At 36.7% G+C, this 13,996-nt stretch overlaps 1 protein-coding gene across 4 annotated transcripts in view; it reads right to left on the bottom strand.

Annotated features, from left to right (window-relative positions):
* IFT80 (intraflagellar transport 80) overlaps positions 1 to 13,996 on the bottom strand; it is a 108,604-nt gene that overhangs the window by 75,980 nt on the left and 18,628 nt on the right. For all 4 annotated transcript variants that reach the window (XM_024754969.1, XM_024754968.1, XM_024754970.1 and 1 more), the window contains 2 exons: positions 7,232 to 7,342; positions 5,637 to 5,705 (listed from right to left, as the gene is read on the bottom strand). In XM_024754969.1, the coding sequence (XP_024610737.1) occupies positions 5,637 to 5,705; positions 7,232 to 7,342 (180 nt within the window). The remainder of the gene's footprint in view (positions 1 to 5,636; positions 5,706 to 7,231; positions 7,343 to 13,996) is intronic.

Genomic DNA, 13,996 nt, shown 5'->3' with positions numbered 1-13,996 from the left:
TCAGTCACCTCTCCCTTGGGGATCTCAACTTCCTCCATAGCTTTACCTTTCACCTTTCTGTAACTGACACACAATAATATTTCAGCCTTTACCTCTGAGCTCTAACACATTTCCACTTGCCCCAAAGACATGCCAGAACTTCAAACTCTACATGTTCATATATCATCCCTCCACACATATCCCCTCACTTCTTCCTCTGAATTCTTCACCTCTTACAGGATTATCCATTCCTCTTGGCCACTGAGAACTATTCACTTTTTTCAACTACCGTCATCACTGACTCTGTTCAAGTCTTACTGCACAATAGCATAAAACATTTCAGTAACCTCCATACCAGCGACCCCAATTTAACCTCTATCTCTTCTAATTTATCCTACATATTACTGCTAAGGTAATCTTCCTAAAAAGGCAGACTTTATCTCTTCCCTCCTGCTCATTTTTTTTTAAGATTTTATATGCTTATAGAATAAACTCCAACCCCCTTCATTTAGCATCTGCGAATATCAGTGTCTTGGTCCCTCTGGCAGTACCATCCCTCACAGAGCCTACACCCTGGCCCAAGGGGGTTGCTCACCTGACTTCCACGCCTCACGCCATTCTGCCTCTGTGCCTCTGATCATCTAATTTCTTCCATAGCTCCACTTCATTGCCAACAAGCTCATTTATTTATCCTACCTAATTTCTTTATCCTTCGAAGCCTAATTAAAAGATGCTGCAGTATTTGCCAGGAAGCCTTTCTGATACTTTCTCTCCCCACAAAGCATTCATTTCTGCTTTCCTGTCCTCCCACAATGCCTTAAAGAAACGAGTACATTCTGCCTTGTGTTACAGTTATTTATATTTCCTTTACCAAATTCATTATAAACAGGTTCCATGTTTTGTCATCTCCTTCTTCTATTTGAATATATTATAAGGGAAATGTCCTTAAAGGTTTGCAGTATTACTCTCTTCAATTTTAACCTATAATTAAAATATACAATGTAACACAAGATAGGGCTTCATTATAATTATCCTCGGCTTACACATTATTTTTCTCTAATAAGGAAAAATAATTCCTGATAGGCACCAGTAAGAATAGTTTTTAAACAAAGTCAAATTCCACCCCCTGCCCCACCCCACCCCCCAAAAAAAAGCAAGATTAATGCTTTTTCTGTATTGGAAGAGAAGGTGATGACCATGACTTTTCTATCTTTATATCTGCCTCCAATCATCAAGAAATGAATTTGGGAATTTTTCTACTCATCAAGGAAAAAGTACAATTAACATAAACATGTAGTAAAAATCACAGGATGCTTTCAACATTGTTTACATAATTCTGAGTCTTACAGTAATTCAGGCTTACGTTATTTCATTTTTGTGCCAAAATTTACAGTTTTTCTCCTCAAAGAAGCCAAGAGTCCCCGACCTCTACCTCCCTTGGTCTTTTTACTTGAACCTTTAGCATTTAGCTCTCAGTAGGTCAGATTTATAATCACCCTTGAAACTTGTAGCCTATAATATATCAAACCTTATAAATAACTAGGGATTTTTCTTTCAGGGTTAATGTGATTATAACTTAACTTCTCTAATGATTTTTCCCAGAGATAAAACAGGCGAAGTCTATCTATGCCTTATTAGGAAAGTGTGGGTGGCAACAATGATCAAAAATTCAAAAATTAGGGACTTCGCTAGTGGCACAGTGGTTAAGAATCCGCCTGCCAATGCCGGGGACACGGGTTTGAGCCCTGGTCCAGGAAGATCCCCCATGCTGTGGAGCAACAAAGGTCATGCACCACAACTATTGAGCCTGCACTCTAGAGCCCGCGGGCCACAACTACTGGGTCCATGTGCCACAACTACTGAAGCCCACGTGCCTAGAGCCCGTGATCCACAACAAGAGAAGCCACCACAATGAGAAGCCTGCACACCACAACAAAGAGTAGCCTCCACACCCTGCAACTAGAGAAAGCCCGTGTGTAGCAACAAAGACCCAACACAACCAAAAATGAATTAATTTTTAAAAATTCAAAAATTAAAAGCATAGTTCTATAGTGAATTTATAATTCTTAATCTAGGAAAAGATATTAGATTATTCAGTTGAAATACCAGTAAGTTAACTAAAATAAAATCTACCTAATTTAGTTTTGTTCATTAATCTCATAATTAACATAAACCTTGAGTGAGAAGAATAAGATTCAAATAGGATAAAAATGATCAGCAGTTTCACAGCCATTTGATGTTAAGGAAATTACAGCTATTTGGAATGTTGATGTAAAATACCATTACATGATCCAATGAATACATAATAAAATTACCTATCTTATAAGACATAATATGTACTTTAGCTTTTAAGAAAATCCTATTTATCCATCTATTTGAGAGGAAGAAAAAATTAAAAAGAGCACCACCCATCCCTCTCCAAAATAAATACCATAAACAAAAACTAACTCAAAATCGATCATAGACCAAAAAGAGATCATACATTTAGCGTAAGCACTAAAACTATAAAACTCTTAGAAGAAAATATAGATGTAAGTCTCCATGACTTTGGATTAGGCAATAGTTTCTTAGATATAACACCAAAAGTAGAAAACAATCAAAGAAAAAAATAGATAAACTGAATTTCATCAAAACTTTTGTGCTTCAAAAGCTATCATCAAGAAAATGAAAAGGAAACCCACAGAATTGGGAAGTTGCGTATCCAAGTTGCAAATCATATATCCAATAAGAGTCTATTGACCAGAATATATATAAAGAACTCTTACAACTCAACAATAAAAAGACAACCCAATTAAAAAATATGCAAAGGATTTTAACAGATATTTCTCCAAAGAAGACCTACAAATGGCCAAAAGCACATGAAAAGAGGCTCAATATTATTATTCATCAGGGAAATGCAAACCAAAACTACAGTGAGATACCACTTTACAGTCACTAGGATGATTGTAATAAAAAAGACAGTAACAAGTGTTGAAGATTTGAAGAAACTGGAACCTTCATATATTTCTACTGGGAATGTAAAATGGTATATTCACTTTGGAAAACAACTTGAAGAAGATTTTAATTCACTGATATGAAACCACCTCCAAGACAGTTCACAATTCAAGTGAAAAAAAGCAAGGAGCATATTATAGTAGATACAATATGCAACCACTTGTTTATAAAAGGGAAAAAAAAGAACATATAAAACCAAATTTCCTACACAAGAAAATGGTAACACCAGTTGCCTCTGGGAATGTTTGCTGGGTGGCTGGAAGACAGGGGTAATACGAGAGACATGGGTAGTATTTAATAGATAACTTTATACCCTTCTTTATGCTTTAAATTCTGAACCATGTGAATGTAGTATCTATTAAAAATTAATACTTAAAAAGATGTAAGTGCTCCCTGCAAGGCACATACTAACAATCAAAATTTTATGATCACTATTATTGAAAATATGAGTTGCAAACTCAAATCCCTTCAGAGATTTATGTTGTGTCCTACCATGTAATATAAATGAGTGAAGTATGTAGAGTGCAAGAAAAATAAGAGAAGCTTAAAATCCAACTAAAAATGGAGCAGCCACTACTGAACTCCAGCTGACTGTATTTGTTCTGGAAAGCAGACTTAATGTTGCCAGTTCTTCCAATTTTTCAAGACACCAGAAATCCAAATATGTATGTAAAATATCCTAATTTTTAATGTTGGGCCTGCACCATGCTAGTGGGGCAGATTCAGCCCACGGGCCATCTGGTGATTTCTGATGTATAAAAAGTCCTTAATTTATGAATATATTGGGCTTCCAAACTGCCTCTGCACGTTTGGGAATTCTAAATGCATTTTCTCTATAAGAGTAAAATAAGTAGCAATCTGGTTTCCAGACCTATTATACAGGTAAACTATAGTACTGAACCAACAGCACTATGTCATCTACCCTCTATGATTAACAATGTTTATGTTAACTTATTCTAAGTTTCAACTTTAGACTTTGTAAAGTCCAAAATGGTAGATCCAAGGGGTAATAAAAGGGAAGGAGATGATTGGGAAGAATTTAAAAAAGAGAAGGAGCTGTACGGGGACAGTGGTGAAGGATCTTAGGCAAGAATTCAGATTATTATAATGAGTAATGAGATAAGCTTTCAAAATTTCTCTGAAGATCTGTGTCTTCTATAGACAACATATTTAGCAAAAGAGAAAAGAAAGGAAAAAAGGATATGTCTCAGTAGCAGCAACAGCTGAAAAGAACTGCAGCCCCATCTCCAAGGGGGTGGTGATGATCTCTAAACGAATTGTGTAGCTGCTCATAAGTCAGACATCATAAGGTAAGAATGCCAAATAATTAGCTCTAACAAAAATTATAAAGCCAAAAGTAAATGCCCATGCCTACTAGAAGATTAAAATAAAATTTATTTTCTAAAGGTATACTTTATTACTAAAGCAACAATAAATTGACATCTTTCCCTAACAAATTTACTGATGAATGTTTCTATGAACTCTAAATTTTCCACTCACGGATAAATATTCTATTTGGAGACCATCTGTACCAAAGATTTAACCTCAGGAGATAACCACTACCTATTACTTATGGTTACCTTTGCTAACATTTGGTTGATGTGTAGCTAAAGAAATGTAACTATTTTAACATATCCTAAGAGTAAACATGAGTTAAAAAATGAAATCTGGAGGGCTTCCCTGGTGGCGCAGTGGTTGAGAGTCCGCCTGCCGATGCAGGGGTCACGGGTTCGTGCCCCGGTCCGGGAAGATCCCACGTGCTGCGGAGCGGCTGGGCCCATGAGCCATGGCCGCTGTGCCTGCGCGTCCGGAGCCTGTGCTCCGCAACGGGAGAGGCCACAACAGTGAGAGGCCCGCGTACCGCAAAAAAAAAAAAAAAAAATGAAATCTGGAAATTTTTGGAAGTCAGTTGTTAGAGATGCTTCACAAAATGACTTTATCATATACTTTGAAGAATAATCTGCAAACTTTTTGGCAGCCTGTCTCTGAAGATCAGCTGATATGGGCTCAGGACAACATTAAAACTGCTTTATTGTTCCTAAGTAAACCTAATTTGGAAAATAAATCTGCTACATGGAAAAAAATCATATGTAATCTAAATCCCAACAGGTATGACCGCTGGATTGACTTTATGGGCACTTCTTCCCAATGAACATGGAAAACCAAGCTGCTGCTCTAAGTAGTTGTAGTTTACCAAGTTTTGAATCATAGGAGTATCTGTTCCCCTCCATTAGTATAGATGTACAACATAATTTAGAAAGGGTGCTATTATTATGATATGATTAGAACTTTTTAAGTAAGGAGATACTCAGTGTTTTCTATTATTATTATTTACTTAACTAGACACCCAATCCTGTTCTAGATAGGATATGCTCATGATGCTTCAGAATTATTTTAAAAAGAATCATTAGCCTATAACTCCATTTATAGAGATTCACTAACAAAGAAAAAGCGTTTGAGTGGGTCTTATATTTCTTGGCTCAAACAATACAGTTACCATGGCCCATCAGGCAACAAAAGTAAGAGGAAAAAGTGTAAATAGAAATAAGAGATTTCAGGTTTTGAACCTGACCAAAATCAGCCTGAGGAACTATATTAGACTAACTATATTAGACTATTTTTACAGGAAAATGCAAAGACATTTAATTGATTATAATACATACCTTGCTGAGCTAAAGTTGATCTTAGCATTCCAGTCTTTGACCAGATTTTTATTTGTCCATCTTCTCCAACTATAAAGAGAAAAGAATTGATTTTTTAATCTATAGGAAATAAATGCAAACATTAAATTTACATATAAAAATCAGCAGTATCTACACTAATGCACATTTAAAATTCAGACACGAGTTACTCTACTTAGATAGCACTGCTTCCTAAATATAAAATTTAACTGAAATTACTTTGAAACAATTTTATCAAAGTAGCCTGACTTCAATGACAAAATTATTTTTTTCCTTTAATCTTAGAAGACTTATGAGTGTATTATTGAAATAATGCTTTCATTTTCACTGACGTCTCCATCCTAGAATTCTAAGAAAAGTGTTTTCAGTGTAATTAGAAGAGTTACAGCCAAATTCCAGTGAGTTGGGGACTGAATGGAGTGAAGTAATAAACTACTCTTTTGAACAGTTTGCCTGATGGGAAAGAAAGAAAGAGGAAGTTGTAGCTAGAATTATTTGTTAAAGGAGGGATTTTTATTTCTTTTTTCTCAATTTTCAAGATGAATGACATCTGAACACATTTATATGCTGAAAAAAAAAAGGGAAAGAAAAAAAACACTGGAAAAGGAGAAGTCGAAAAAACAGGCAAGAGAAGAGAAACTCACTGATAAAAGTCCTACAGAAGGCCCAGGGGATAGGTGTGGTGGTTTTAAAATATATCCACAAATTCTTTGTTATTCCTTCTTTTAAGAAGTGAAGCTTAACTTCTCTCTCCTTTCTCCTTCTGTTTGGTCTATACTTAGTGACTTGCTTCTAATAGAATATGGTGGAAATGATGGAGTATGACTTCCAATGATGGGTCATAAAATATATTGTGTCTTCCATCTTGCTCTCTCTTGGATCACTCACTCAGGGAGAAGCTCCAGCTGTCACGTTGTTAGAACACTCAAGCAGCCCTATGGAGAGGCCCATGTTGTAAGGAGCTAAGTAAGGCTTCCTGCAACAGTCATAGAGGAAGTAAGACCTCTTGCCAACAGCCATGTGAGTGAGCCATCTTGGAAGCAGATCCTCCAGCCCCAATGGGGCTTCATATAACTGCAGCCCCATCCAACTTCTTGATTCTGAGACAGAACCACCCAACTAAACTGTTCCCTGTCTCACAGAAACTGTGAGATAATACATGTTTACTATTTTAAGTCACTAACTTTTGGGATAACTTGTTATGCAATAATAGATAACTAATATGATAGGTGAAGATGAGAATCCCTGCAGTAGGGCAGGAGATGGAAAAGAGATGGAAGGGGGGTAAAGTTAAATGAGAATATTTAAAATTTTAGAATTTTAAAGAATTAAAAGTTTTATTTACCCCACACTTGACCATTCCAAAACCTTCCTGACAGAACATTCTTCATAAGCCATATAGGAAAACTAATATGACACTCTGAATGATAACATTATATAGCAGTCTAGATCAATACTGTGCCAATTATTTGCTATTAGACAATGAAAGACACTATTGTTAAATGAAAATATTCTGTTCCTTTGGAAATTTTTCTTTAAAAATTTCATTTTAAATGTCATTTTTGCAGATAACCTACCTGTAACTAATGCTGTTCCTTCATAATTCCATCGTCCAGCAAGTACTGCTCCACAGTGAGCTTCCACACTTTTTTCCACTCTTCCTAACTTAGAAATCAGATGAAATTTGCCTAAAAGAAATTAAACTTGAGAAATCTATTTTATTAAATTAATTTATCCAATCAACAAACATCTGTTGAGTATCTACTAGTAGACTAGTTAGCATAGTGCTAGGCATGGGAGATACCAGGGCAAATAATATAATTATTCTTACTCTCAAGGGACACTCAAATCCATTGGGAAACAGGCACAAAAACAAAATTATACAACCTTGAAACAAGTGGTGTGACAGAAATATATATATGATACTAAGATAGTTCAGAGGGACAATAAAATTCTGCTGGGATATGGTCAAAGAGGGCCAAGAGGAATGTCAAGAAAGCCTTCTATTTAAGCAGAACTTTGCAGTCTTGCTTTTTTCCCCTTAAAAACAGGCTATAGAAAAGTTAGGAAAGGTGTAGAGGAGAGGAACCAAGATAGTTAAATGGTGTTAAAAGATAAACTGAAGCATATTAAAAAATATTGAGTTTTGGGGAATTCCCTGGTGGTCCAATGGTTAGGGCTCCTCTCTTCCACTGCAGGGGGCCCAGGTTCGATCCCTGGTAGGGGAACTAAGATCCCAAAAGCCACGCTGGCAAAAAAACAAAACAAAAACAAAAACTGGACTTTGTGCAGAAATCAATTCCAATCCAGCAGTGCCAAACTTTAAGTGGTTAGGAACCTTCCACTGACAGGAGCTCAGGGAGAGACTTCTATAGAGAAAAGGCAGAAGTAAAGTAAGGATACTATTGATTGACTACAACTTAAAGCCTGGTTGGCTGTTTGTGATTGGTTGTCCTTAGGTTTCAATTTCATAATCTTGAAGCATTCATTTACAGGCTTAGATTTTGGTTTGCAGAGGTATACAGCATTAGAGTCACCTCAAGTCTAAAGGCCTCCTTGTTTAACTAATTTAATAACTGATAATCCCAAATTTTCAAATTCTTGCCTTATTTGATTTTACACTGTACCAGGCACCAGGTAGACAAAAAGAAGCAAGTTACTTAGTTGCTGTTCTCAAAAAGTTCACACATATATAGGCAAACAGCAAAAGGCTTACAACTTCAAAGGACCTAAGCAAACTATATAAGAGATGTCAAGGGAACAAATCAACTGTACAAAGAATAAGTGCTACAGGAAGCCAAAAAAATAATCAGTGTGGTTTTGAATGATCATGAAGTCTAATAATATATAGTTTGTAATAAAATAATTAAGTACAGTTGGTCCTCCACATCCAAGGGTTCTGCATTCTTGGACTCAACTAATTGATTTTAAAAATACATAAATAAATAAAAACAAAAAACCAGAAAGCTCCAAAAGCAGAACTTGAATTTACCCTGTACCAGCAACTATTTACATAGCATTTACATTGTATTTACAACTATTTACACAACATTTATACTGTATTAGGTATTATAAGTAGTCTAGAGATGATTTAAAATATGCGGGAGGATGTGTGTACGTTATGTGCAAATACTATGCCATTTTATATAAAGGACTTGAGCATCTGTGGATTTTAGTATCTACAGGGGTCCTGGAACCAAAACCCCTTGGATACAGAGGGACAACTGTACAGTAAAATTAGAAACTTTTCCCCAAATCAAAAAAAAGTATATATTTTTTGTAGCAAAAGAATAATGTGGCTTGCTTAATCAAATTTTGCCTCAGAGGATTTATTTTGTTTGAATTCATTTTTAACTTAAGGCTTTTCAAGATTCTGGACAAATATTAACAATCCATTAAAAATACATATGTAATAAGTCAGACGCTTTAGATGGCTTTAAAACATTTCTCTGGAGAGCTCTAATACAGATGGCTTTAAAATATTTTACACTTAGCACCCTGTGGTTATTTCACTGACCACCAACCTATTCCCATCAATAAAGTCATTCTCCCTTTTTACACACATTGCACAATATTTGTAGCTCTGTTGCAGCATTTTTTTATTGGACTGTGATTCTTTTCAGAAGGCCATGTCTTAGTCATATTTTTATTTGCAATAGTGCTTTACGTAAGCAGCATTTGTTAAATTTACCAACTCAGTAACCATACTTAGCAACTTAAAAAAAAAAAAGACTACTTTGACATTCTTTTCTTTCTCATTCAATCTGAGAGCTGTCTTTTCCCATCATTCATTTTCTAGGCCCTCATCAATAAACTGCCCCTTTCCTTCATCTAACCACCCACTAGTGCCATCTACTTTTCCTCATATCTTCCTTTTAATTTTATATTTACCTCTGGGTTATTTTTCAATGTAACAAGATTATTATTATTTTTTTTTTTTTTTTGCGGTACGTGGGCCTCTCACTGTTGTGGCCTCTCCTGTTGCGGAGCACAGGCTCCGGACGCGCAGGCTCAGCGGCCATGGCTCACGGGCCCAGCCACTCTGCGGCATGTGGGATCTTCCTGGACCGGGGCACGAACCCGTGTCCCCTGCATCGGCAGGCGGACTCTCAACCACTGCGCCACCAGGGAAGCCCTAACAAGATTATTTTGAATTCAACTGTGCTATTACACTCTTTATGATACTAACCTAAAATTAATTTGGATATACTTTTTTTAATGCATTGCTTTAGAAAGAAAATACAAGGGGAAAAAATCTCAAGAGGAAACTATAAAGATGACATATAGTGAGTGGCCATTATTTACTTTATCCAAACCTGTTTCACTAAATGTTAGCATATCGCCTAGCACAAAATATCCACATACTAAATTGTTGCATGTAACGAATGAATCTATCACCAAAGAGATTATTAACCAAGTAGCTCCTGAACCTGAAATGAAGGGTACAAAAATTTTTCTTTTCTTTGTATTTTAGAAATTTTATGTATTTTTGATCACCGATATTTCTTATCCTAAAACATCGAATACTGAATTTCTGACAAGTGCTGAAATTATTCTTGCTTCCCATGACCTCACAGAAGACACATACTGGAACAACTAAGGCCAACTCTTTGCACAGATTTGACACTCAATAAATCTTTGGTCTTTGTAGTTTGATTGTTACAAATTGCTTGACTAGCACCCCCAGAGTAAAGCATAAATATAAAACTAAATATATCAAAAATTTTTAAAAACACAGTTATCCTTTTAACTATTTTGGTTCTTCTCTCCAGCTTTTCTATAACCTTTTAAAAATGCTAGACCAGGGCTTCCCTGGTGGCGCAGTGGTTGAGAGTCCGCCTGCCGATGCAGGAGACGCGGGTTCGTGCCCTGGTCCGGGAAGATCCCACATGCTGTGGAGCGGCTGGGCCCGTGAGCCATGGCCGCTGAGCCTGCGCATCCGGAGCCTGTGCTCCGCAACGGGAGAGGCCACAACAGTGAGAGGCCCGCGTACCGCAAAGTTATAAAAGGGAAAAAGAACAGAGTAAGTAGATTAAAATTACATGAAACACATTTCTTAAAGTTAGAAATGCCTTAAGAAATGTCTATGGAAACATGAGAAGGCTTGAAATAGGGTGCTAGGAAAAAGGTCACACGAGCACTTTTGCAGACTGCTTAATAGCAGAAAAGTTTTGGCAGATGGTTGCAAAAAGCCAGAGATCGGTAACCACTAACTTCTGACAGAAAGAAATGAACACATAAATGCTTTTTAAAGTGGGATTTTAAATGTACATATTAACTAATAAGAGAATATGAGGATTACTTTAAGATACCTAATACAATGTATAAAAATATTCAACTTTCACTAAATATAACTTAAGGAGTATTTACTGGCTTTACAAAAGATTTTATACCAGAATTCCTTTACATAGCAGCTCCCCTAATGCATTTTAAATCATTCTTTTTTAAATGTAAATCTTGCAATACATTGTCAAAGAAAGAAATATCTCCTCTAAAAAGTAGGATACAGCTGCATGAAATATTCAAAAAGAAGTAATAATGTTGAAGAGAGAATTATTGGTGAGACAAAATACTTGGCAAAAGTCTGCTTTATGTATTTCAGGACCTGTGCCCAAATCCCATGGATCTTTTTTGAATGTTACCACTAACGCAGAAGATGGAGTGGGTATGACAAAGGGAACACTGGAGGAGTGATGAACAAACTCAAAAGCCGTAACCATTTTTGCCAGCCTTGGGGGAGAAAAATCAAGAGAAGAGAGTTGGTGCCAACTAGAAGAGGGAACCTCTTAGACAAAGAACTAAATTTTGAAAAAGAATTTTTTAAGTACTGGGTTAACATCATACAAAATGAAAAAGTCCTAGTGATCTGTTATACAATATTGTGCTTATACAAAAATTATACTATTAAATATTGCACTGTACACTTAAAAATTTATTAAGAGGGTGGATCTCATATTATATATTTTTTAAGCCAAAATAATATTTTTATAGTATTTGATTAACAGAGAATACAGCATTGATACATAAAATGATCTCAGATGTTTATCTGGCAAGAAACACCTTGACCGACCACCTTTCAATAGCATCCACTTTCTTTTTTTTTTTGAACATTTCTTTTTCTGTTTTGTTGTTTGTTTGTTTGTTTTTGTTTGTTTTTTTTTCCGTACGCGGGCCTCTCACTGCTGTGGCCTCTCCTGTTGCGGAGCACAGGCTCCGGACGCACAGGCTCAGTGGCCATGGCTCACGGGCCCAGCCGCTCCGCGGCACGTGGGATCCTCCCAGACAGGGCACGAACCCGTGTCCCCTGCATCGACAGGCGGACTCTCAACCACTGCGCCAACAGGGAAGCCCTCTTTTTCTGTTTTTTTGAACATTTCTGGATTCTGTTTCTTGTCTTACTCTTCTACTTCTTTTCTTTGAACTATCATCCTTTGCCTTCACTTTCACAAGATCCCAGATATTCCTCATCCCAGCCTAAGAGAAAATACTCAACTACCCTGCTTTGGTTCTCTCTTCTTCCTACATCTAGTTGTAGCATGTTATGTTACCTTATTTGTTTGTTTGTTTGTTTGTTTTTGTAGTAAACCTAAAGAAAGTAAACACTATAGTTTCTCAAGAGTCATAATATATTTTTCCACTTTTAATCTTGCAAATTTATCTTTAAATGATATCTGTCTTACTTTAGACTTTTTTCCCTATCAGAAAGTATTTTACCTAAAGCCAATGTGAAATAGAGACCCAAACAGCTATTCTTTAGTTAAGTGTACCTAAGTAGTCTTAATAAATCAGGGAAACACTCAGATAACAGAAATTATCAAGACTAACTATATTTACTGTCCATATTCATCAGATACAGGTCAATCTTCATACACTATTGACTTTAAAAAGGAAAATGAAAAGAAAATATATGGTAGACTTCCCTGGTGGCTCGGTGGTTAAGAATCCACCTGCCAGTGCAGGGGACACGGGTTCAATCCGTGGTCCAGGAAGATCCCACATGCCAGAGAGCAACTAAGCCCGTGCACCACAACTACTGAGCGCCACAGCTACTGAAGCCTGCGTGCCCTAGAGACCAAGCGCCACAACTACTGAACCCATGCCCTGCAACTACTGAAGCCTGCGTCCTCTAGGGCCTGAGTGCCACAACTGCTGAGCCCACATGCTGCAACTACTGAAGCCTGCGGGCCTAGAGCCCATGCTCTGCAACAAGAGAAGCCACCATGAGAAGCCCGTGGACCACAATGAAGAATAGTCCCCGCTCGCTGCAACTAGAGAAAGCCCGCGTGCAGCAACAAAGACCCAACGCAGCCAAAAATAAATAAAAAGTTAAAAAAAAAAAGAAAATATATGGTATGCCACCTTCTATGTAATAAAAAAAAGGTGAAATGAGAAAATATACATGTTTTTGTTTCTTTTTGCTAAAAGAAACAAGAAAGGATAAACCAGAACCAAAGGGATTGGTTACATACAGGGAATAAATAAAACTAGGGTGTATGGGATTGGGTGGGTAGGAGTAGTGACATTGCTGAGTATATTTTTTTATATAGTTTTGACTTTATGGAACCATCCATGTAATATTTTACATGTTTAAAAAATAATCAAATCAACAAGGATGGGGAGATGAGACCTTAAATGGAAAACAAACAGAAATAAATACACTTAACTATATTTTAAATGAATAGCAACAACACTAGTAGGGGGGAAATGCCAAGTAACTTTGAACACAAGACTTTGACTCTATATCCTTGACCCTATATCCTCAGTGTAAAGATAAAAACAACAATAAAATATTAAACTCTATTTTTTTTTGCAATAGTATGGATTCGCAATTCTGAAACAACGTGCTGTGTATTGTAGAGTTAAACAAGTAAGTAAATATATTGAGAGTAATGGGAGCCAAGCTTCCTCACTGTTTCCAAGTATGGGGAAAAAAGACTAGAATTAACCCTGTGGTGCTTAATTAGAATTGGCGGTATCAGAATGAACTCATGATTTTTATCATGGAAAGGAAGGAAGGGAGAAAGGGGAAGGAAGCAAAGGAAGAGAGGGAGGGAGGGAGGAAGAAATTGCTGTAGATTTGTATATTTTAATACACATTTCTATTCGTATTTCTTAGCTCTGTCCTGTGAAAGGACCTTGAAGTAAACACATCCCATTGAAATGAGCATACCTGGCACACTCATCTTGGCTTTTAAATACCATTAAGCACCCAGAAAAGAAAAAGTCTCCTTGGAGAAACAGCTGATTTGGAAGCTGGGACTGGGAAAGCACAAAATGAGCCTGGAACATCTTGTGCCAGCAAAGAAGTGCTCAAAAGATGGTGGGGAAACATACCCCCCAGG

The sequence above is a fragment of the Neophocaena asiaeorientalis genome, unplaced genomic scaffold (genome assembly GCF_003031525.2).
Source record: "Neophocaena asiaeorientalis asiaeorientalis breed wild unplaced genomic scaffold, Neophocaena_asiaeorientalis_V1.1 scaffold61, whole genome shotgun sequence".
Taxonomy (NCBI): domain Eukaryota; kingdom Metazoa; phylum Chordata; class Mammalia; order Artiodactyla; family Phocoenidae; genus Neophocaena; species Neophocaena asiaeorientalis.
The sequence above is the reverse complement of the archived record's forward strand: the minus strand, read 5'-3'. Positions and strand labels throughout refer to the sequence as shown.